The 25,870-nt window shown below is 42.3% G+C and overlaps 1 protein-coding gene across 1 annotated transcript; it reads left to right on the top strand.

Annotated features, from left to right (window-relative positions):
• Positions 1 to 1,663: 1,663 nt before the first annotated feature.
• Positions 1,664 to 25,727, top strand: LOC120931837 (hyaluronidase-like). The gene is made up of 4 exons (XM_040343703.1): positions 1,664 to 1,843; positions 17,089 to 18,053; positions 21,874 to 21,963; positions 24,830 to 25,727. The coding sequence occupies exons 2-4, from the start codon at positions 17,112 to 17,114 to the stop codon at positions 25,259 to 25,261; spliced, it is 1,464 nt and encodes a 487-aa protein (XP_040199637.1). The 5' UTR covers positions 1,664 to 1,843; positions 17,089 to 17,111; the 3' UTR covers positions 25,262 to 25,727.
• Positions 25,728 to 25,870: the final 143 nt, after the last annotated feature.

The following is a 25,870-nucleotide window of genomic DNA, read 5'->3' as shown; positions in this document are numbered from 1 at the left end:
GCAGCTGCTTCTCCTATCTAGCTTCTTTCTACTGCCCCTAGTGCTCTCAGGCTCCCACCATGCTCTCAGGTGCCCCCCCCTTGCTCTTAGGCTCCCCTGCTGCTCTCTGGGCCCCCCCATTGATCTCCAACTCCCCCCAGGAGATTACTAAGGTTCGCCTGCCCCTGACAGTGACTCGAGCTGGGCATCGCCGCATAGTTCGGGCGGCTCGGCTGCTCTCGGCTGCTCTAGTCCTGCAAAGGGAACTGCGTTCCTGCTGTGAAAAAAGTGCAGGAACTCCGTTCCCACGCGTTCCCACAGGACTTGAGCCCTGTATTAAACGCACCCCCATTCCTCCACGCGCACACACATACCAATGCAATGCATGCAAAGAGAACACATGCATGTAAACAATTGTGCCACACATATGAAATGTGACTGAAAATATAGATTGTGTAAACAGTTAACCATAAAATGTAAAAAAAATATCGATTTTGTAAACAGTTTTAAAATATAGATAAAATATAGATTTTGTAAACAGTTAAAGATAAAATATTGATAAAATATAGATTTTGTAAACAGTTAAAGATTACAAAATCTATATTTTATCAAAATGTTATATTTAACTGTTTACAAAGTCTATATTTTATCTATATTTTATCAATATTTTATCTTTAACTGTTTACAAAATCTATATTTTATCTATATTTTAAAACTGTTTACAAAATCTATATTTTATCAATATTTTATCTTTAACTGTTTACAAAATCTATATTTTATCTATATTTTAAAACTGTTTACAAAATCTATATTTTATCAATATTTTATCTTTAACTGATAACAAAATCTATATTTTATCTATATTTTAAAACTGTTTACAAAATCTATATTTTATCAATATTTTATCTTTAACTGTTTACAAAATCTATATTTTATCTATATTTTAAAACTGTTTACAAAATCTATATTTTATCAATATTTTATCTTTAACTGTTTACAAAATCTATATTTTATCAAAATGTTAACAGTTAAAGATAAAATATAGCTAAATTATAGATTTTGTAAACAGTTAAAGATAAAATATAGATTTTGTAAACAGTTGTGCAAACATAAAAAAAAAAAAACTGCCATATTTTTATTTTACAAAACCTCTACATTTAGAAAATATATATAATGTTTTGTGGGGGTTTAGTAATGTCGTAGCCAATAATGCTGATTTTAACATGCATGTAAAAAATGAAAAAAATAAAAATAAAATACTCTAGAGAGGAAGTGGTTAAAGAGGAAATGAGGGAAAAGACCAACAAGAAACAAGAACAATATTTCCATGCATTTTTGTAATATATTGAAGACCCCCCTTAGTATATAGCGTTCTTAGGTATTTGTGGAAAATAAATAAAACATGGTTTATTACCACCACAAACTACAAAAGCTGCTTACGTTTCTGAAATGTGGATCTGATTATTTTACATACTAAAAGACAAAGGACAAGATGGTGTCGCTTTCATAATAGGATGTTCCTCTACAGTTTTCTACAGAAAGTCTAATTTATTCATAGCTGCAATAAAAATAGTTGTCCCTTAGATTGTAGACAATGCTGAGATACACAGAACAATGTTCATAGGGTTAGTAAGAATAATTGTCATTAATGGATAAAGTCCAAGTGTTTAGCATAGGAGACATGGAGCAACAAACAAACTTTTATTAGTCACAGAAGGCCACTTTGAAATCTGATCTTCACAAGTGGGCTTTTTTTTTTGTACAGTTGGATTTCATTAAAGCACACCCCTTATGACAAGGAGTTGAGCACTGTAGGCTCGGAGAACACAATCCCTGCCAATTCTTCCTTCATCCTCCACTAAAGGTGAGTTTGTGAGATATTCGAGTTTGTGAGATATTCGAGTTTGTGAGATATTAATCTTTTGCAATCTTATTGCTCATAAGGCTCAATTCACAAAGCTTTAACACATGGATAATGCTCTCTAGTTTAATCATTATCATTTTAAAACCTCATTGGACCTAACTGAAACTAACTGTCACTTTAAATTAGTATGTATAATTAACCTGCTATATTAGCTTAATGTTTTTTTATTATTATTATTATTTTTATTATTTTCAGCATTTCAGAAAATTCCAAACATTATCTTGAAACATATACAATGCAATATATCTTATCAGTTCCCGTCCACTTCCCTCCAATAGCGAAATAGAGGGAGGGGGGCAGGAACCACACAAAAGGAAAAAGAAAACATAGAGTGAAAGCTTTATGAGTTGAGCCCATAACGTTACACTGTTGAAGTGTAGGGTTTTTGCTTTGTCTAATTAACAAATTGCTAAGTTTGCAGATGCTATTTTGTAGGCGACAGATTCAACTAACTTACAAATATTTGTTTTCTTTATATTCAAAATGTTATGTTGCATGCAGTTGCATTTTTAAAATATTATTTAATATCAATTTTACTCTGCCAGTGTCTGTCTATTATATGCATTATACTAGTAGTGTGAAGTTGTATATTATTCTTTCTAAGAATCCCCTGTATGTTTATGTTGTTGTGAGAGTTGACTGTACATGTTGAAATACATGGGCAAATTCTTCAGTTCCCATTAGTGTTACCACTAATGACTTCAACATGGCCATAGCCAAAGGGGGTCATTGATTCTTGGAATTCTTACCTCTTGTAGCTGTTAACAGCCATGTGTTACATATTATTGTGTTCTTTTACTATTAGATTACTGGTGTGATAAAGTAAGTTAAATACAATTTATATTTAGGCATTCCTATAAATAAAAAAACACATACAAAATATATCAACTTATTTTCAACAACATTCCTAAATTAAAATCGATTTTCAGTAAATACTACTTAACCACTTGCTTAATGGGCACATAAACCCCCTTCGTGCCCAGGCGAAATTTCAGCTTCCGGCACTGCGTCGCTTTAACTGACATTTGCGCGGTCGTGCGACGTGGCTCCCAAACAAAATTGACGTCCTTTTTTCCCCACAAATAGAGCTTAATTTTGGTGGTATTTGATCACCTCTGAGGTTTTTATTTTTTGCGCTATAAACAAAAAAAGAGCGACAATTTAAAAATATATATATATATATATATTTTTTACTTGTTGCTATAATAAATATCCCAATTTAAAAAAAAAAAAAAAAAAAATTTTCTTAGTTAAGGCCGATACGTATTTTTCGACTTATTTTTGTAAAAAAAAAAAAAAAATCGCAATAAGCGACTGGTTTGCGCAAAAGTTATAGCGCCTACAAAATAAGGGACAGAATTATGATTTTTTTTTTTATGATTTTTTTTTTTACTAGTAATGGCGGCGATCTGCGATTTTTATTGGGACTGCGATATTGCGACGGACGTATCGGACACTTTTGACACAAATTTGGGACCATTCACATTTATACAGCGATCAGTGCTATAAAATTCACTAATTACTGTATAAATGTGACTGGCAGTGAAGGGGTTAACACTAGGGGGTGAGGAAGGGGTTAAATGTGTACCTGTATTGTGTTCTAAGTGTGTGGGGGGAGGGGGGTGACTGGGGGAGGTGACCGATGCTGTGTCCCTATGTACAAGGGACACAGATCGGTCTCCTCTCCTCTAACAGCACGTGGAGCTCTGTGTTTATTGCACTTTAAATGACGTCCAAAGACGTCCAGTTCGCACCTGAGAGCCGCGCTGTTGACGTCTTTTGTCAATAGCGCGGGTCTCAAGTGGTTAAAAGGTTCTTATTTTTTTTATTATTATTATTATACATACAGTAGCACCAACAATTTGTGCAGTGCTTCACAACATGAGGGCAGACAGTACAGTTACAATGCCATTCAATACATTTATTGTATATCAGTCACATACAGTATAAGAGCCGGTTCACACAGGGGCGGCACGACTTCGGGGGCGACTCGGCCAGGCGACATGAAGACGATATCTAAGGCGACTTGCAAAATGACTTCTGTATAGAAGTCAATGCAGGTCGCCCCCGAAGTAGTACAAGAACCTTTTTCTAAGTCGGAGCGACTTGCGTCGCTCCTATTAGAACGGTTCTATTCACTAGAATGGGACGCGACTTGTCAGGCGGCTGCGTCGCCTGACGAGTCGCCCCAGTGTGAACCGGGTCTCAGGCTTTTGTTTAGCTTATGATGACATGAAGATCATATAGTAAGTTTATTAACATTTGTTCAATTATTTTTACCGTTGACTTACATAGTTAATAATTACAGTGAAAAATGTAGTTCTAACAATTCTGAATAAATTGCATTGCGTTGATTTAGTGAAAACCATAGTTTTTTTAAGTGGAGTGGTTCTAGTGTCTTTGGTATGTATTAGCTTGATAAGAAAGTTAGATAACGATCCAGGATAAGATACAAGGCGTCAGGGTGGAAAGAATGTATATTATAGGTAATTAAATGGATGTGGAATTTTCTTAAGCCTGCACACAATCAGATCGTGTGATAATCTGATTGTTAGTGCATAGCTTTCGAGAGCCACACAACAATTCATCCGAAATTATCCAAAGGGGCAAACACAAAAAAATTCGCCTACGATACCAGACTGAATGCTTTTTGTTTAATCAGTACAGTTTCTGTCCAAAAAAAAATCGTAAGAGCAAGACTACGCATGCTCGGAAACTAAAGAATACATTACAATATAATACAATACATTACATCACTTCCAAAGTTGTATTTTGTTGTATGAGAATTTTCGTAACTCTAATGCCCTGTACACATAATCAGACTTTTGACCGGCCAAAATCACATCGGAAAATTCCGATGGAATTCCATCAGAGTAAAAGAGAGTATGTTCTCTATTTAAACTCCGACGGAATTACTCGGAAGTTCAAATGAAAAAAGTCAGATGGGGCATACACACGGTCGGAATATCCGATGTTAAAAGTCCGTCTGACTTTTTCCATCGGAAATTCCGATCGTGTGTACAAGGCATAAGGCCTGGTTCCCATCTGCATTTTTTACTGCATTTTCCATTTTGCAGAAACACACTACAGTGCATTTAACATGGATTCCTATGGGCAGGCCCAAACTGGCCATAGGGCACACCGAGCACCTGCCCAGTGGGCTGGGGCCGCCGGGTCGCATGTCCTTGTGAGGCCAAGGCAGCTGAGCTGCTCTTTGAACCCCGGCCGCTCACTCGGCCTCTCCGTGGCCGGCCGCCATTTCAGTTTGGCCGTTGGGTCGGGGGGGCGGAGACTACAGGTCACGTTTCCTGTGACCATGAAGAGGGAGGGGATATACATGAGACGCGGCCATCGGACAGGAGGGAAAGTTAGTTTGGATCCCCATGCATGTGCCTAGATAGGAGGAGCAGCTGCATGCACAGTAGAGGAATCCATCTCTTTATTTTTCTCTTAGAGCCTCTGAATGCCTGCTTCTTATACTCTCCCTCCCTCCATGGGCATTCAGAGGCTGTAGGAGAAAAATAAAGAGATGGATTCTTCTATTGTGTATGCAGCTGCTCCTCCTATCTAGCTTCTTTCTACTGCCCCCTAGTGCTCTCAGGCTCCTACCATGCTCTCAGGTGCCCCCCCGTGCTCTTAGGCTTCCCTGCTGCTCTCTGGGCCCACCCATTGATCTCCAACTCCCCCCAGTGCTCTCCAAGCCCCTCCGAGTGCTCGTCAGCCCCCCTGTACTCTCTGGCCCCCCTGTACTCTCTGGCCCCCCAGTGCTCTCCAGCCCCCATGCTCTCCAGCTCTTCTCAGTACACTCCAGCCCCACAATGCTCTCCAGCCCTTGTACTGTCCGGCCCCCCAGTTCCCCCAGTACAGCCCCTTCCAGTGCTCATCAGTGCTCATCCAGCCCCTGTGCTCTCCAGCCCCTTCCAGTGCTCTTCAGCCCCCCTGTGCTCTTCAGCATCCAGTGCTCTCATGCCCCCAGTGCTCTCAGGCCCCTTTGTGCTCATTGCACCCCCCGGTGCTCTCCAGCCCCCCCCCATGCTCTTCGCCTACCGTGTTCTCTGCCCCTGCTTGTGCTCTACAGCTCCCCATGGTCCATGCCCCCCAGTGCTCTCCAGCCCCGCTGTGCTCCCTGGCTCCCCTGGGTGCTCTCCACTTTCCTGTGCTCTTCATCCCCATGCTCTCTGGCCCCCCTAGTGCTCTCCAGCCCCCCTAGTGCTCTGCACACTCCCCAATGTTCTCCTCCCCCCCCCCCCCACATTCTACCCCCACCCCATGCTCTGCGTGCCTCCCGTTAAATATGCCATGGGCTGCACAGTCTAAAATGCCTGAGCCTATTTTTTGTCCCAGTCCGGGCCTGCCTATGAGTTACGTTCACATCTGTGGATTTTATGGAAATAGCCAGGGACTTTTTTCAGATTTTTGGTTCCATAGACTTTAATGGATCAAAAAAATGTAATGAAAAACGCAAAATGCACTGGATAATGCAAACTGCAACCTGCATGGGTGTGAACCAGGTCTAAGTGATATTAAAGCCTTGTTTTTCTTAAATAACAAACATGTTATGTTTACCTGCTCAGTGCAATGGTTGTAAGCTGGCGCTCCTGGCTCCTCCTTCATGCTGGGTGCTGTGGAGGCACCCAAGCAGGCGCTCCTGAGCCACAGCTCTGTGTGTTCATTCACACACGGAGCCACGGTTTGGCCCTGCCCCCTCCGTCTCCTGATTTGCTCACTGGCTGTGATTGACAGCAGTGGAAGCCATGTCAAAGTCAATCAGGAGTGCGAGTCCCCAGAGAGGCAAGATTGTTGTGGACATCGCTGAATCGAGAGGAGTCTCAGGTAACTATTAGAAGAAGGTTTTTTATTTATAATTCTCTGCATGAAGGTAAAAAACCTTGTGCCTTTACAACCACTTTTAGTAACTTAATTTTTGATGAGACTAGCATGCAAAAAAAATAAAAATGGACGATCATTCGTCCGATATTCTCATTGTCTTTTTTTTGCTTAAACAACGGGTTGAATTAAAAATTACTTGATGTCCTCATCCACACTTTTGATGTAGATGGGGAAATCCTATTTGGCGCTATTGTATTGTGACAGCGGGGAGGCTACCATTCTGTCAGAATACACTGATCAGCATTGCAGGCTATAGCTGGCGTCGCTGATCGAGCAGCAAAAGTCCGACAGGGTGACCTACTGAAGTCGATTGGTAGGTTGACTTGTGTACAACCACGCTGTCCATACATGGATCGAAATGCGTCACTCCCTGCTTTACTGGCTGAATTTTGATCCTTGTATGGCCAGCTTAGTTATGTTCTTGTATACACTGTTTTTGTCTATTGGTAGCTTGCAAGGTAAAATAATAGTGTCAATAGTGATGCAGCAGTAAAAATACCTACAACAGCTTTTTACAACATCAAACGCATGCTTTTGTGCTTATTGTCTAGGGATGTGTGCATGCAAATGCATTAAAGAACCTGAAATGTTCTCACTGACTTAAAGGGTTTAAAAAGGATTTTTTTTTTTATCTTAATAGCTTCCTTTACCTTAATGCAGTGCTGTTTTCATGTCCTCATTGTTCGTTTTTGCTCTCAAGTTGCTGTAATTCCTCTCTGTTCTGGACACTTCCTGGTTGTCTGTTTCCTGATAACCACAGTGCTGGGAGCTTTCTCTCTGTGGTCACTAATCAAGGAGGTGTGATTACTGTGTGTCTAAAACCCCTCAGCACAATCAGTTTCCTTTTCCAAACCATCACTGCCCTGTATTGGCTCTGTATGCTCTGTACAGCAGAGAGGCAGGAAACAACATGCAAAAACAAAACTAGAAACTACAGGTACATTATATGATTGATTTTTATCTATTTGTAATCGTTTTTAAAAGGAATCAGTTAATTTTTATGTCTCTATACCCTGTAAACAGTGGCCCAGATTCAGGTAGATTTGCCCATTAGTTGCACATGTGAAGAACAGCTGATTTGCTCTGCGCTGGGGCAAATTGGAAAGATTGCCACCTGATTCAGGATTCCTTTTGTCTGCTAACTTGCTCCTTTGTAAGGCAAAAATCAGGGTGTAAGGCAGCGCAAGTGAAAGTGGGTGTGCCCTATGCAAATGATCTTTTTTCCACTCAGCAGTGGTTTGCGCCTATTTTCAGGGCAAATTTTGCCCACCTGCTTGCACTGAGCAAATAAATAGGGGCAGACCTGCGCAGGTCCTGTGCAAAATTACATCCTGCTTGTTCCACCCCCCCTGAGCAAGATAATTTTGCCCTTTGCTGCGAGATGGCACCTCCTGATAAGAAAAAAAAAAGAAAAGCAAATTTTGTCTCCGCTGAGATGGATATACTGCTTGCGGCACTGACGCGCCATACTGCCGTTCTTTTTGGTTCAGAGCGGAAGAATAATACCACCGTAGCCCAAAGGAGGGCAATATATGAGGCTATTACATTGGACATAAATGCCCTGGGCATTGAGGAAAGGTCCTGGGAGGACATCCAAAAAAAATTTACTGACATGCGTCGTCGAGTCAGGGACAAAATTGTCCTAATCAGAAAGCATAGCAGGGGCACGGGAGGAGGACCAGCCTGTTCTGTGCGACTCAATCCGGAGGAGGAGGTCATCTCTCAGAGTCTAGTGCTGGAGCAGGTGGAGGGACTGCCAGGCTATGACTCCACTGTTGGGGACTTGGGGACTGGTAAGTTTTTTTTCTCATATTTGCTGTGTATCATGGGAGGGGGTAGAAGTGAACATATGAGGGGGTAGAAGGGAACATGTAACAAGTTTTTGTTTCTCATATTTGCTGTGTATCATGGGAGGGGGTAGAAGGGAACATATTCGGGGGTAGAAGGGAACATGTAACAAGTTTTTGTTTTCTTATATCTGCTGTGTATCATGGGAGGGGGTAGAAGGGAACATATGAGGGGGTAGAAGGGAACATGTAACAAGTTTTTTGTTTTCATATCTGCTGTGTATCATGGGAGGGGGTAGAAGTGAACATATGAGGGGGTAGAAGGGAACATATGAGGGGGTAGAAGGGAACATGTAACAAGTTTTTGTTTCTCATATTTGCTGTGTATCATGGGAGGGGTAGAAGGGAACATATGAGTGGGTAGAAGGGAAGATGTAAAAAGTTTTTATTTCTCATATTTGCTGTGTATCATGGGAGGGGGTAGAAGGGAACATATGAGGGGGTAGAAGGGAAGATGTAAAAAGTTTTTATTTCTCATATTTGCTGTGTATCATGGGAGGGGGTAGAAGGGAACATATGAGGGGGTAGAAGGGAACATGTAACAAGTTTTTATTTCTCATATTTGCTGTGTATCATGGGAGGGGGTAGAAGGGAACATATGAGGGGGTGGAAGGGAACATGTAACAAGTTTTTGTTTCTCATATCTGCTGTGTATCATGGGAGGGGGTAGAAGGGAACATGTGATAAGTGTGTTGCTCCAGCAACATTTTTGTTTTGTGTCATCCACAGATGTTGATGATGTGGCTGGGCCATCGTCGGCTGTAGGGCGACCCACGCCATCCCCAGAACATCATGGGGTGCAGTCAGGCCCTCTGCAGATACTGGGCATGTTGGTGGAGGAGGATATCGGCCAGAGTCCATCTAGGGAGGAGGAAGTGGTGGAGGAGTCCATTATCCTCAACCTGGATGAATCTGTGTACCTCCAGGAGGATCCCACCATCCCTGACCTCCCCACCACCCCCCCGACCATCACGTCATCCCCCTCCAGGGCAAGCCCCTCCAGTGTCCCCCCCTCCAGTGTGGCCCACTCCCCTTCTTCTCCCTCAGTTCGTGCCCCAGCCTCTCCTCCAAGAAAGGCTCTATGTAAAACGAGGGGTGTACCCTCCAGCCTCCGTGAAGGTCTGCAGGAGGAGCAGGCCCGGCAGACCCGCCATATAGGGGACATGGTGGGAGACTTGAGGCGGGTGGCGGACAGCCTGGGATCCACCTCCTCCTCTCTGCAGCAGGCCCTCACCCTGCATGCTGACCGGGGGATACGAGATACTGAGAGCTTGGAGGAAGTCAGAGCCAACTGTGGAGCCATGGTCACCTGCATGGTTGAGCAGCAGGGCGCCATCGCTTTGCTAACAGCGGAGGTGAGCAGGTTGGCAGGTGCGGTGGAGGCCAACACTGCTGCTGTGCGGGAGGAGGGGAGATTAACCCGGCAGCAGCAGAGGACCAATACCACCCGGCAGCTGCGGATGTTGGCCCAAACCAACAGCGTGCTCACCCGCCTGGCCAATGCCATGGAGGGCATGCAGGCACCACCTGCCAGGAGTGAGGAAGTAGGGGTTGATGCTCCCCCCCCCTCCATCCCCACCACAGGCTCCATCCCCACCACAGGCTCCATCCTCAGCCCAGGCTCCATCCCCACCACAGGCTCCATCCTCAGCCCAGGCTCCATCCCCACCACAGGCTCCATCCTCAGCCCAGGCTCCATCCCCACCACAGGCTCCATCCTCAGCCCAGGCTCCATCCCCACCACAGGCTTAACCACGCAGACTGAGGAGCCAGAGCCGGGGCACCCTTGGCACCATCATGTCCAAAAAAAAAAAAATGAGCCTTTTCTATTTATTTTGATTATGCTTATATTATTTTTTTTTGGGGATATTTTTTTTTTGCTCAGATTAGGAGCTTTTCTATATTTAGTTTATGCTCAAAGTTTTTTTTTGTTTTTTTTGTTTGTAGTCCCTACACACGGTGAGGAGTGCTGTAGTTTCTCTCCAGCTGACCTGTGGCCATCTGTTGCTAACTTGCCCCTGCTTTTATAAAGTGCAAATTTGCCCCGGCTAAACAGCTTGCGCGCTTTGGGAGCAAAGTGCTCCTCACACGCGCAAGTTTATGAATCAGTGGCAGTTCCTCATTTGCATATTTGCTGAGGGAAAACCATGAGAGCGCAAGTTGCTCCCTGAGCAAAATTGCCCCTTAATTGCGCCGGGGCAGAGAAACTGCCTCCGTGCAAAAATGGCACATTTCAGGCTTAGCTTGCTTTCTGGGTCACCCGCAAATTTGCCTGGGAGCAAATCCGTACTTGCGCGGCGCAAATCACACTTGCTCCCGCGCAAGTCGTACCTGAATCTGGGCCCGTAATTTCAGCAAAAAAAATAATTTTGTTTACAACTCCTTTCATTTATTTTACATCACACTATGTAGAAAGATTTTTGCTGCGTACTCTTTTAAAGCATTGGTTTAACAGCTTCATAAACAAATGTAATTACAGTGACTTGAATTACATGAATGACAGATATCTTGAAGCTTGATGGATATATTTATTTTAGTCATTTGTTAAGTGCTTGCTTGTAAACATTCTTTACCTAACACTCAACGTGTGCTTTAATTAAAGTCCAAAATCGAAATTACCATAAAACGACTTACTCCACTTCCTTCCAATATGTTTTATATAAGAAAGCATCATAGCTCTTTACATTTCACATTTTTTATTCTGTATTTACCATAAAAGTAGTCCTGTTTTTGTGTGTTTTATGCTGATAAGTGTAAACTAATAAAAAGAACAATAGGATAACCGCAATGATTGCTCACTGCACCAAACAAAAGAGTAGCTCTAAAAATCCCATATGTTGTGTTCCTGTAGCAAATATGACAGTGTACGTATCAGTATTTATTATTGCAACATGTATTTGCAAACAAAAACATATGAAATTGCGCAAGCATGTTTGCCAAAGCCAAACAGGATGTGTGTGTGAGTGTGCACTGTGTGCGTGTGGACTGCGATACCCCTCCAAAGCATGAACTATGGTTTTAGTAGGGATCTGCTTCCCTCTACTAGACGTATTTATAAATGCCTGTGCTGCTTAACCAGTTCCCGACCCCCGCATGTACATATACGTCCACAATATGGCACGTACAGGCACATGGGCGTACAGGTACGTCCTCGCCTATTAGCGGGTGGGGGGTCCGATCGGGACCCCCCCCGCTACATGCGGAGGTCGGGTCCGCTCGGGGAGCGATCCGGGACCACGGCGCGGCTATTTGTTTATAGCCGCTCCGTCGCGATCGCTCCCCGGAGCTGAAGAACGGGGAGAGCCGTGTGTAAACACGGCTTCCCCGTGCTTCACTGTGTCGGCGCATCGATCGCGTCATTCCCTTTATAGGGAAGACACGATCGATGACGTCATTCCTACAGCCACACCCCCCTACAGTTGTAAACACATACTAGGTGCACCCTAACTCCTACAGCGCCCCCTGTGGTTAACTCCCAAACTGCAACTGTCATTTTCACAATAAACAATGCAATTTAAATGCATTTTTTGCTGTGAAAATGACAATGGTCCCAAAAATGTGTCAAAATTGTCCGAAGTGTCCGCCATAATGTCGCAGTCATGAAAAAAATCGCTGATCGCCGCCATTAGTAGTAAAAAAAAAAAAATTAATAAAAATGCAATAAAACAATTCCCTATTTTGTAAACGCTATAAATTTTGCGCAAACCAATCGATAAACGCTTATTGCGATTTTTTTTACTAAAAATAGGTAGAAGAATACGTATCGGCCTAAACTGAGGAAAAAAAATGTTTTTATATATGTTTTTGGGGGATATTTATTACAGCAAAAAGTAAAAAATATTGCATTTTTTTCAAAATTGTCGCTCTATTTTTGTTTATAGCGCAAAAAATAAAAACCGCAGAGGTGATCAAATACCACCAAAAGAAAGCTCTATTTGTGGGGAAAAAAGGACGCCAATTTTGTTTGGGAGCCACGTCGCACGACCGCGCAATTGTCTGTTAAAGCGACACAGTCCCGAACTGTAAAAACCCCTTGGGTCTTTAGGCAGCAATATGGTCCGGGGCTTAAGTGGTTAAAGCTTTTCTTAACTCAAAACCAGAAATAAAATATGTTGCAGCTCACCAATACTTAAAGGGGTTGTAAAGGTTCATCTTTTATTTTCTAAATAGGTTCCTTTAAGCTTGTGCATTGTTGGTTCACTTACCTTTTCCTTCCATTTCCCTTCTAAATGTTTTTTTTTCTTTGTTTGAATTTCTCACTTCCTGTTTCTCCTCAGTAAGCTTTCCACCATCATCTGAGCGGTGGTTAGTCAGCCAGAACAGCTTACTGAACACCTCACTGAGGAGAAACAGGAAGTGAGAAATTCAGACAAAGAAAACAAGGAAAAAAAACATTCGAAGGGAAATGGAAGGAAAAGGTAAGTGAACCAACAATGCACTAGCTTAAAGGAACCTATTTAGAAAATAAAAAACAAACCTTTACAACCCCTTTAAATGTGGTGGTTGCATTTGGTTTTCTGTTTTTAGGCTTTTTTCCCTCTGTTTTCACCTGGTGATCCAGCCAAAAACACACCTCCTGTATTAGAGTGCCTCCACTCCGGATGAAGGAGCACAGGGGCACCTTTGGACAGCAGCACTGTAGTCTGGGGAGAGGGGAGTGTTCGATTTACTAGTAGATTTAGATACACTGAATAATTATATGTTAGTGCAAATAAAAAAAGTATCACGGACAATACACAATTGCACTAATACGGCTACAATCACCTCAAGTAGATACACTAACAAATTGAAGCCCAATTCCACCTCACACTGCAGTTACAGCAACAGTTTTTTTTTTCTTTTGAGATAAAAGTTTTACTTTAATAAATAAAAGCAGATCATTGTAAGCACCCTTGTCAGTGGTAAATGGTTTGTCTCAACACTCTAACTGCAACATTTGCAGAAGAGCATATTCTGCTGAAAACATGACAACTACTTACTGGCTGAATCAGCAGATAAAAATAAATAAAAGAATGCCTAAAAAAGGAAAACTAATGTAGCCATCACATCTAATAACTATTCAGCTACAAAATTATAAATGTTTGCTTTTGCATTTAATATGGCATTAACCACTAGGGTACCGCACGTCGTCAAATGACGGTGGGTGGAATACCCTATTGTTCTGACAGGGCGTCATATGATGTCCTGTCATTTAAAGCCGCTAGGGGGCGCGCGCGCACTCTTCGCGTCACTGGGAACACAATGCGCGTGCCCGGCGCCCGCGATGGCCGCCGGGCACCCGCGATTGCCCAGTAACTGAGCAGGGACGTGGAGCTCTGTGTGTAAACACAGAGCTCCACGTCCTGTCAGGGAGAGGAGACCGATCTGTGTCCCTTGTACATAGGGACACAGATCGGTCACCTCCCCCAGTCACCCCCTCCCCCTACAGTTAGAACACTCCAAGGCTACACATTTAACCCCTTATTATACTGGTATCATTTTTTAGAGCCGGCGATTGGCTATCCGGGAATAACAACCGATGCGGCTAAAAGTCGCTTGGTTGTTATTCCGGAGGAGCGGGAGGGGACACCCCCCCTCCCGCCGCCTCCGCTGCTCTTACTGGGCCTCCCGTCCCACCGGGAGACCTGATCCTCGATGTGTCACCTCTGGCGCTTAGTGAGAGACTGAATCGAAGCCGCGAATGGTTTGATTCAGTCTCTTCAATGTCAACATGGAAGCGACGTCATGATGTCACTTCCGGGTTACTCGGCTGGCAATGGCGCCGTATTTAAAAAAGTACACATTATTCAGAATCGCCGTTTTCAGCGATATGAATACTTTGAAGTGCAAAGGAAGGATTGGAGGTCTTTTAGACCCCCGATCCCTCCATAAAGAGTACCTGTCACCACTTATTACTGTCCCAAAGGATGTTTACATTCCTTGTGACAGCAATAAAAGTGATCAACATTTAAAAAAAAAAAAACAAAACACTATTTTATAGTATAAAAATAAATAAAATAAATAGGGAGAATTTTTTTTTTTTTAAAGCGCCCCTGTCCCTGCGAGCTCGCGCAGCAAAGAACACGCATACGGAAGTAGCGCCCGCATATGTAAACGGTGTTCGAATCACACATGTGAGGTATCGCCGTGATCGTCAGAGCGAGAGCAATAATTCTAGCCATAGACCTCCTCTGTAACTCTAACCTGGTAACCCTAAAAAAAATTTAAAGCGTCGCCTATGGAGATTTTTAGGTACCGTAGTTTGTCGCTATTCCACAAGTGCATGTAATTCTAAAGCGTGACATGTTTGGCATCTATTTACTCGGCGTAACATCATCTTTCACATTATACAAAATAATTGGGCTAACTTTAAAAATGTTTTAAAATTCACGAAAGTAAATTTTTCACAAAAAGTTGCGTTTAAAACACCGCTGCACAAATACCGTGTGACATAAAATATTGCAACAACATTTTATTCTCTAGATTCTCTGCTAAAAAAAAATATATATATGTATATATATATATATATATATATATATATATATATATATATATATATATATATATATATATATATATATATATATATATATAATGTTTGGGGATTCTAAGCAATTTTCTAGCAAAAATTACGGATTTTAGCTTGTAATCACCAAATGCCAGAAATAGGCTTAGTCATGAAAGGGTTATTATAGCATCCCCGTTGAAAACGTCAACTTATGACGAAACACATCTGGAACGGCGTACAGTGACGTCACCTCGTTCAATGTGAAGGAGGAAGGGCTCCTATAGTGCCGGCCGGCATCTTTTTGCACGCTTTTACGAATTTATGTTTATAAGTACAACTTTTTTTTTTTTTAAATAAACGTTTAAAAATGGTATTATGGTCCGTTTTTTGTTATCTATGATCCACGGACCCCTTTTGTGAAGGAGGTAGCGATCCCACGTTTGGATGATTCATTCCTGGGGCTTCTGGATCCTGTGTTTTAACCCACGGACGGAGACCATACCCCTTTAAGGCTGTTTATACTTGTCACTCTGGTAAGAGGCTTTCCATGTGGTGGCGGTTCTCACGGATGTTATAACGTTCACTGTGGTGCTGTTCGTCTCAGATGTTGACACCAACGAGATTTATTACTTATTGGGACATTATACACATGATTTATTTATATGTTTATTTATGTTACCATTTATCTAGTGTGAGTGCTAGTTGATTAGTGTTGGCGCAGTTTTTTCCTCTTTTTTATTATAGCAAAAAGTTACAAATATAGTTGTTGTTTTTTTTTAAATTGGTGCTCTTTTTCTGTTTATAGCGCAACTAAAAACACAGAGGTGATCAAATACCACAAGAAAGCTCTATTTGTGGGAAAAAAAGGACATCAATTTTGTTTGGGTATAGCGTATAGCTGCGCAATTATCAGTTAAAGTGACGCAGTGCTGTATCGCAAAAAATGGCCTAGTCAGGAAGGGGGCAAATCCTTCCAGGGCCGAAGTGGTTAAACATGTGTTATATTTTCCAGGAGCCAACGAGTTGTAAAGGATGGGAAGTATGGGAAGTTTTTATTTTAGATAGACTGGAGAGGGATTAGAACACCTATCTGGTATTTATTGCTTTCTGCATCATTCTTATTTTTAGTCCTCATATAGAGAAATAAAAATAAAAATTATGGAGAATTACATATGAAAATTACCTCCGTGGTGAAAATCAAACTAGTACATTTTTATATATGTAACAAAGGCATAACTAACTAAACAAACAATTATGGGCCAGATTCAGATACATTTGCCCTGCCGAATTGTATCAGTGATACGCTACGCTGCCGTATCTTACCTGGCGGAATTTCGAATCCACATCGATTTCACGTCGTAAGATACGGCGGCGTAGTGTTTTTCTGGCGGCATATTTTAAATTGGGCGGGTAGGGGGCGTGAAATGACGTTGCACCGACGTTATTTTTTGAACGTCGACGTGAGTTACGTCCTTTCCTATTCACGGACGACTTACGCAAAAAAATATTTTTTAAATTTGACGCAGGAACGACGGCCATACTTTAACATGGCAAGTCTAAAGATAGGCCAAGAAATAGCAGCTTTAACTATACGTCGGGAAAAGCCGACTAGCGACGACGTAAGAGAATGCGACGGCCGCGCGTACCTTCGTGAATCGCAGTAAAAAGCTAATTAGCATACCCGACGCGGAAAACGACGCGAACTCCACCCAGCGGGCGCCGAAGTATTACACCTACGATCCGAAGGTGTACGAAGCCGTACGCCTGTCGGATCGAAGCCAAAAGCCGTTTTATCTTGGTTTGAGGATTCAAACTAAAGATACGACTTGGCAAATTTGAAAATACGCCGTATTTACGGCCTATTTCTTCTGTGAATCTGGCCCTTTGTTTTTAATGGGGCGTACATAAAATATTGTCACAGTCAATAAACTTATGTTTTTGCAATTTCTTTCATTTCCCAGAAAAAATTGGATTTAAGCTTGCGATGATGTCCTCCAGGATTTTCATTTCTCAGTGGTTGATATGGTGTTTGGCTCTTTTCATCACCATTACTATCATTAATGGTCAACGGTTGAAGCAAGCAAAATCACCTATGTTGCGCAACAAACCATTTATTGCTATCTGGAATGCACCCACGCAGCAATGTAAACAGAGATATAAAATTGACCTGGATCTCAGCATCTTTGACATAGTTGCAAATCCAAATGAAACCTTGAGTGGTCAGAATGTCACAATATTTTATCATACCCATCTGGGGTACTACCCATATGTCACTGATGATGGAATATCTGTTCATGGTGGGGTGCCGCAAAATCAAAGTCTGGCGCAACATCTCAGTAAAGCTAAAGAAGATATTGTCAAATTTGTACCAAATAAAGATTTCCAAGGCTTGGCAGTCATAGATTGGGAAAACTGGAGGCCCCTGTGGGATAGAAACTGGGACAAGAAAAACATCTACAGAACTAAGTCAATTGAGCTGGTAAAGATGCAACATCCAGACTGGCCTACCAATTTATTACAGAAACAAGCCAAAGAAGAATTTACTGTTGCTGCGAAGAATATTATGAGCGAGACGGTTCTTCTGGCTCAGGAAATTAGATCTAATGGCCTTTGGGGTTATTATCTGTTTCCAGATTGCTACAATCATGATTATAAGCAGCATCCTGATACCTATACAGGACAATGTCCAGATGTTGACGTAAAGCGCAATGATAACCTGTGGTGGATGTGGAAATACAGCACTGCTCTTTTCCCTTCCATATATCTAGATAGTGTTCTAAAATCAACAAAAAATGCACAAAAATTTGTTCATCATCGTTTAAGAGAATCAACACGTGTTGCTGCAATGTCAGGTAGACGCTATGTATTGCCAGTTTATGCATATGCAAGACCTTTTTACTCATATACTCTTAATCCATTGTCAGAGGTAAGTAAACTAAATATACAGTATATACAGTCTGTCTATCTAGCTATTTATCTATCTACCTATCTATTTATCTATCTATCAATCTTGCATTTACAGTATTATATAGTACAGTATATAAAGGCTGAACTCTAGGCATAATATAAATAATTAATAAATTAAGGCAGTTCTATATTCATTCAAGTGTATTTGAATGAGTGTATGCATTCAAGCGTATCTTAATCACTTGCCGACCGCCGCACGCTGATGTACGTCGGCAGAATGGCACGGCTGCGCATATTGGTGTACAGGTAAGTCCCCTTTTTTTTTAACAGAAAGGTATTTTTATTAACAAAACAGCATTACAAGATATGCAGTAGTCGACAATAAGGTTCACAAAGGAAAAGAGAAAACAATATCAGACAGAAATAAGCATTCCCAGTGTTGTGGATAAACCAAACATAAACAAAGTACAAGATCACAGCTCTATCGCCCTAACAGACCCCAACCAATGACCTCCAGGTTCCGTCCCAACTAGCGCCCTCCCTTGAGTACAATAGGTTAAACAGCCGTTTCCCCCATGCTAAATCCCCATGTACCTGAAAAGTCGTGCCGCATAACTAACCCCCCAGTCGGCAGGATGAGGCGGTGCCCAAGGCGGCGGGGGGGGGGGGGGGGCAACAGGCCCCCAGGCCGGGCAGGGGGGGAATCCATCTCTTAGTCCCCCACCCCCCGAGGTAAGTCCCCTTTAAATGTGCACAGCCGTGGGTCGTGCGCGCGCCGCCGGAGGCACGCTCGTGACCCTGTCGGGTACTCCGTGACCGCGGGACCCGATCCCCGCCGGTGTCCAGCTGAAGAATGGGGAGAGGTAAGTGTAAATAAACCTATCCTCATGCTTCCTAGTCAGACTGTCACTGATCATCTGTTTCACTGTCATAGGGAACGACGATCAGTGATGTGACACGCCAAGCCACGCCCCCACACAGTAAGAATCACTCATTAGGTCACACTTAACCCCTTCAGCCGCCCCCTACAGGTTAACCCCTTCACTGCCAGTGTCATTTCCACAGTAATCAGTGCATTTTTATAGCACTGATCGCTGTAAAAATGACAATGGTCCCAAAATGATGTCAAAAGTGTCCGATGTGTCTGCCATAATGTCGCAGTCACGTTAAAAATCACTGATCACCGCTATTACTAGTAAAAAAAAAAATATTAATAAAAACGCCATAAAACTGTCCCCTATTTTTTAGACGCTATAATTTTTGCGCAAACCAATCAGTAAACGCTTATTGCGTTTTTTATTACCAAAAATATGTAGAAGAATATATATTGACCTAAACTGAGAAAAAAAACTTTTATATATTTTTTGGGGATATTTATTATAGCAAAAAGTAATTTTTTTTTATTTTTTTTTCAAAATTGTTGCTCTATTTTTGTTTATAGCGCAAAAAATAAAAACCGCAGAGGTGATCAAATACCACTAAAAGAAAGCTCTATTTGTGGGAAAAAAAGGATATCAATTTTGTTTGGGAGCCACGTCGCATGACCACTCAATTGTCAGTTAAAGCTATGCAGTGCGGAATCGCAAAAAGGGGCCAGGTCCTTTAGCAACAAAATGGTCTGGGGCTTAAGTGGCTAAAGTGTTTCTAAAGGTTTATTTACTAAAATTAAAGTAAACAAAGTTACACATTTGGAAGATGAGGAGGAGAGAGAAGATACTGTTTTCTTCCCTCTCTTCCCCTCTTTCTCCTCTTCTTTCTCCCTCTTCTCTGTCTACCCTTCTCATCTACCTTTAAGATCCCATGGTGTTGCCTTCTCCATAGTAGGAGGCTGCACCCCTTTCTACCTTCTGAATAACACCCCCCCCCCCCCCCCCCGCAGCATTTTTCTTCTTTCCTGATTCCCCATTAGGCCTGGAGTCCCTACAAAGACAACTCCCAACCCCTTTAAAATAAAACTAAGATGTTCCCTAGCTGATTTTTCTTTCCCATGGACGATTATACTGACAAGATTGTACTGTTCCTTATGTCCTATTAGAATATCATGTTCTCTTTTTTACTGTATACTTCCGAATCTTGCTGGAATTAATGTCTTTAAGCATATGGAATGTGTGTTAAGTGCTCTAGCTAGTCTGTATGGTAAAATAATCTCCTAAAATAAACATGTTTAAAAATAAAGAGAATTTGGCATTGCACAGAGAAGTCCCTTCCAATTTTCATACTTTTGTGAACATTATAACATATACATTTTTAACCCTTTCACACACATTTGTAACTCTTCTACACACCAGGTAACTGCAGGTACCCACCCGCTGCATGCCTTCTATGCATTAAGACAAAAAACCTTCATTGTGCAGCAGACCCCCGTAGCCCCCCCTGATACTTACCCGATCCAGCGATGTTGCACCAGAGATTTAGCTGTCCGAGACTCTTCCTCCTTATTTGCTGAGAGAAGCGCAATTGGCTCCTGCTGCTGTCAATCAAAGTCAGAGAGGGGAATGGACAAAGAGAGCTGGGGCTCGGCTGTCCACAAGGTTTAAGAGTGTGCCTATGGGAATGTTTGACCATTCTTCCAGAATCACATTTGTGAGGTCAGGCAATGATGTTGGACGAGAAGGCCTGGCTCGCAGTCTCGGCTTTAATTTATCCCAAAGGTGTTCTATCGGGTTAAGGTCAGGACCTCTGTGCAGGCCAGTCAAGTTCCTCCACCCCAAACTTGCTCATCAATATCTTTATGGACCTTGCTTTGTGCACTAGTCTAAATCATTTGGTGGAGGGGGGATTCAGGTGTGGGGTTGTTTTTTAGGATTTGGGCTTGGCCCCTCAGTTTCAGTGAAGGGAATTCTTAAGCTTCAGCATACCAAGACATTTTGGAAAATTTAAGGCTTCCAACTTTGAGGAAACAGTTTGGGGACGGCCCCTTCCTGTTCCAACATGACTGCACCAGTGCACAAAGCAAGGTCCATAAAGACATGGATGAGCGAGTTTGGGGTGGAGGAACTTAACTGGCCTGCATAGAGTTCTGACTCTGAGACCTTCTCGTCCAATATCAGTGCCCGACCCCACAAATGCGCTTCTGGAAGAATGGTCAAACATTCCCATAGACACACTCCTAAACCTTGTGGACAGCCTTCCCAGAAGAGTTGAAGCTGTTATAGCTGCAAAGGGTGGATCAACTCAATATTGAACCCTACGGACTAAGACTGGGATGCCATTAAAGTTCATGTGCGTGTAAAGGCAGGTGTCCCAATACTTTTGGTAATATAGTGCATATATACATACACATCTCAGTCACTCCCTGCTAGGTTCCAAAAATAATATAAGGACAAAAAAAAGGGGCATCAACCTAGCAATCTATCCATGACCAAGTCTACTGGGGAAAAAAAAAAGTTTGTTAAAAAGTATATTTAAAAAAATTATAACAAAGTTGCATCCCCCCCCCCAAAAAAAAAGTCCAACTCCCACATACAAATGTACAAACATAAATGCATGCATTAGGGTCACCTATGCACTACACATTTTCTGACAACAAACAGACTGACATACAGTATGCTCAGTTCTTACTGTGCTCTCATTCAGCTGCCTTTACACTTGTTCTGGAGTGTTGACCCCAAAAGGTATGGTAGGCAAAGACAGAAGGCCAATTTGTATTTCTTCTATCTTTTCTGTTCCCCCTTTAAAACTCTTCTTGATACACATTCACCAACCAAGGGAACTATTGTCTATATGTAAATCCTATGAATGTCCTCATCATACAAGCTCCTCAATGTAATCACAATAGTTGTATTTGCAATGAATAATATACTAAATTATAAAATTTCTAATGTTTTTCACATTTTCAGATCGACTTAATTAACACAATTGGAGAAAGTGCAGCATTAGGAGTAGCTGGAATAGTGCTGTGGGGAGGCAGTGATTATTCAAGTACACCGGTAAGAAGTAAAGCTATTCTCAGTTTAAACAGAAGCAGGGTCTGACAATTCATGTGCCATTGTTAAGCCTAGTACACACGGGCTGAATGTCAGGTGGCATTGGACAGTTCAATAGAAATTGGCTGATATTCGGCCTGTGAGTACTGCAGCCGCTCCGGCTTTTGTCAAAGGAGCATGACCGAAAAAGGTCTGCCGATCGGCATCCAATCAGTACTCTTAGCCAATGGCTGAAAGCGCTGAGGGGGGTGTTCTGGCAGGGGGGGCAGTCTCCCTGTCAGAACACAATAGCTCAACAGGGGAAATCACTGTACTAACATCAGATTTCCTCCTGAGCGCTTCTGTTTTTTTTTTCAGTCAGCCCTTTGGTTGAACGAAAAAATAAATAAATAGTAGTGTGTACCAGGCTTAAGACTTTTTTGACCCTTTGGAAGGCTTGTCTGCACTTTACTGCTGCTTTTCATAATTGAAACATTGCACCAACAGAGTACTGTGAGAAGTGTGACCTACAGTTCAACTGTGGCTGTTTACCTCCTGAACCGAAAGAGTTATCAAATTTGTGACTGCCACTAGGAAAGGTCAAACTGTGATGCCGCGAACATAAAAAGCAATAGCAAAATGTGGAAAGACCCTAAAGTAGACGTCACTGGAGCTACTCATTAGACCTAATGAGTTCAGCCTAGTACACACGATGCGATTATCGGACGAATGATCGTCCTTTTTTTTGTGCTAATCTCCATATCGAAAACGAATAGGTTACTAAAGTGCAAAAATTCTCATCTGGCAGAATAAAAATTCGGAAGTGATGTAATGTATTGTAATGTATTTGTATTGTATTTTTGGATGAAAACTGTATTGATTAAATGAAAATCGTACAATCTGGTATTGTACGAGAACGTTTTTTGTGTTTGTCCCTTCGAAAAATGTCAGCGTTGAAAGCAGAATTGTTTGTACGATATTCTGATCGTGTGGCCTTGATGTCAAGTAGGGATGCACCGATGCCATTTTTTTAACACTGAGTACGAGTACCGATACTCGCTAATACCAATTACTGATACCTATCACCTAGGAAGAGTAGGTAGAGGGGTAGTTTGGGGGTTAGGGAGTTGGGTTGAGGACGTGGTGGCCAAAGGTCTAGGGGCGCTTCCTTGTAAACTTGGAGACTCTGCGGCAATGATACCCAGAAGTGACATCATCAGTGCACCCGAGTGTCTCTGAGTTTACCAGGAAGCACTGGAAGCCACCAGTGTGCCCGGACCTCTGGCCACCGACACAACAGCGGCTACCACCCGAGAGTAGAGTGGATGCACACCACATTTATCATTTATTTTGTAACCTTGTAAGTGTATTTCTTACCTTTTATACATTGAATTGAGTGCTTATTGCACTTAGATGATGCTGCTTTCTCTGTTTTTCAGGACAGGGGGGACGACAGCTGGCTAGAGGGGAGGAGGCGGTGGGGAGGGACATTCCATGGATAGATGAAATGTCATTGGTTGTTAAGGGTGTGGTGGCCCGCTCCTTAAAGTGGTTGTAAACCCTCTGATACTACTTGTACCTACAGGTAAGCCTACATTAAGGCTTACCTGTAGGTGCTTGCAATGTCTCTTTAACCTACACAGTTAAAGCGGAGGTTCACCCTAAATATCAAGTTTGCATGATAAATAGCACCAGCCATCGTTAATGTACAATCCATCTTTTTTTTGTTGTCATTCTTTACCTTGTTATCCTGGATTGATTGCGGCTTCTGGGTTCCTTTCCCCGCGGGAGTGGGCGTGCCTTTTACTTTCCCCGGCTGAGCGCTAAGTCTCCTGGGAGTGATGTGTCAAGACTCCCAGGAGACGCGCTGTACGCTGATATTGCGTTATTTCGCGGGTCACATGACTCGGCAAGCAGGTCATGTGACGAGGGCGGATACGAATTCGCCATTTTGTGAGCTATAGCTGACAGATAAGGTGTATGTCTTCACAACGGGGCATGACCTATTCAGTACGCCGGCCATTGTGATGGCAACAGTGCAGTGTTGATGGCGACACTCGCCGTCAACACTGCACATGCGCGGGATAGAGCGGTGAATGCTGGGACGTCAGCATTCACCGTATCCCGGAAGGACATCCTACTGGGCTTCACAGTGCCCACAATCAAGATGAAAACGTCCATCTATGAATTTTATAAAATATCATTTGCGGGACAAAACAAATGCTGGCGGCTAGAAGATTGGGACACACAAGTTGCTGTTTTACCAAGGTAAGAGCGGCAGAAGGATATTAAAAAAAAAAAAACGAAAACCCGCGGAACCCCCGCTTTGAGGAGATATTTGCAGAAAATTGGGCGTAGGTGCACTTAGCGTGCTGGGTCTTGAATGGGATAGTGACTTGATCGATTGCGGGGATCCTGCCAGTTCCGAGCACATGTGCGGGAGTGACATCATTACCACTCCGGACAGTCAAAGCGCCGGAGCGGCGATACCCGGAAGTCACTCCGGGTATCATGGCAGAGGCGGAGAAGAGGAACGAGGGTAAGATCTAAGGTAATTCATAATGAGCTAGTATGCTAGTCATACTAGCTCATTATGCCTTTGTCTTGCAGGTTTTTATAAAAAAAAATGTTGGGGGGTTTACAACCACTTTAACAACCAATAATTGCCGGCATACTTTTGCTCTGACAGATGAAAGAACCGAGTCAGAAGGTATCCGTTTTGGGTATCGGTGCATTTGCATGCGTACTGATACCCGTGCAAATGCCTAGTATCGGCACCGAAAACGATACCAGTATTAGTATCAGTGCAAACCTAATGTCAAGGCCTGCTATAAAGGACACACAGCAATAAAGACAAAAGCTAACCTTTTATTGTATTTCTTTCCTTCAGGAAAGCTGCAACAAAGTGAAGAACTTCATTGATGGAGATTTTGGACACTACATCGTCAATGTAACTTCTGCTGCTAAACTTTGTAGCATGGTTGTATGTGGAAACAATGGGAGGTGTGTAAGAAAGAAACAGAATTCAGCAACATATTTACATTTGAATCCAAACAATTTTAAAATAAAATCCCATTTTAATGGTAAAGGGCATTATGTAACTGGTCACCATGGAAAAGAAGATGTCTTGTACATGAAGCGTAAATTTGAGTGTCAGTGCTATGAAGGTTGGACTGGGATGTTCTGTGAAATACCAGACTCGGATGATTTAAAAACAAGGGCAGTCAATTTCAATAATGGTTCAGCTATATTGTCAACATCTTTTTACCTTGTGCTTTTTCTTCTTTTTAATATCGGTGTTTTAATACCAATTTATGCATAATTTACAATTGGAATGCTCCAAGAGAACACAACAAAAATCTACATAAGATCTGAACAGATCCAAGGATAACCATGTCTTGCATGTTAACTGTGCGTCGCAAATGCACTGAACATCATTTAGCAAGTGAATCCCAACATACATGAGAATATAAGGATCAACCAGAACTACTGAGCCAAGCTAACGTTAAACAGTTTGCTTACTGCTTACATGAATATGACAAGACACATATTACTACAAAGTGATGTTCATATGTAGTTCCTACAAGGCTTGTGCTCTCCAGCAGTATTTTTATCTCTATATCCACCTCCCTTGGAGTATTCTTTTTAGGTATTCCCACACATCTTAAATAGGAACCGCAGTCTGTTCATATAATTTGTAATAACAACATCTTCTGAAGCTTCCCTCCAACCACTTTGCATATTATTTTATACATACCTGTGATCCTTATTTGCCAAATATGCTGCACTAATCTCCCTCCACTAAGTCTGGCTGCAGCCATTTTAACTGTGGGCAGCTGGAGCTGCTGCCTGTTCACTTCCTGGATTTACACAGACACAGAGGCACACCTCTAGCTCTGCAGCCCTACAGCTCTCATTGGCCCTCTTATGA

The sequence above is a fragment of the Rana temporaria genome, chromosome 3, assembly GCF_905171775.1.
Source record: "Rana temporaria chromosome 3, aRanTem1.1, whole genome shotgun sequence".
Classification (NCBI taxonomy): Eukaryota; Metazoa; Chordata; class Amphibia; order Anura; family Ranidae; genus Rana; species Rana temporaria.
Note: the sequence above shows the minus strand (reverse complement) of the source record. Positions and strands in the feature narration are given on the sequence as shown.

What these genes read in the sequence shown, in the direction of transcription:
- LOC120931837 (XM_040343703.1), top strand. Translation starts at nt 17,112, where the DNA reads ATGATGTCCTCCAGGATTTTCATTTCTCAGTGGTTGATATGGTGTTTG. An exon ending in CTCTTAATCCATTGTCAGAG is followed by an intron (nt 18,054 to 21,873) that starts GTAAGTAAACTA and finishes TCACATTTTCAG; the next exon opens with ATCGACTTAATTAACACAAT. An exon ending in GTGATTATTCAAGTACACCG is followed by an intron (nt 21,964 to 24,829) that starts GTAAGAAGTAAA and finishes TCTTTCCTTCAG; the next exon opens with GAAAGCTGCAACAAAGTGAA.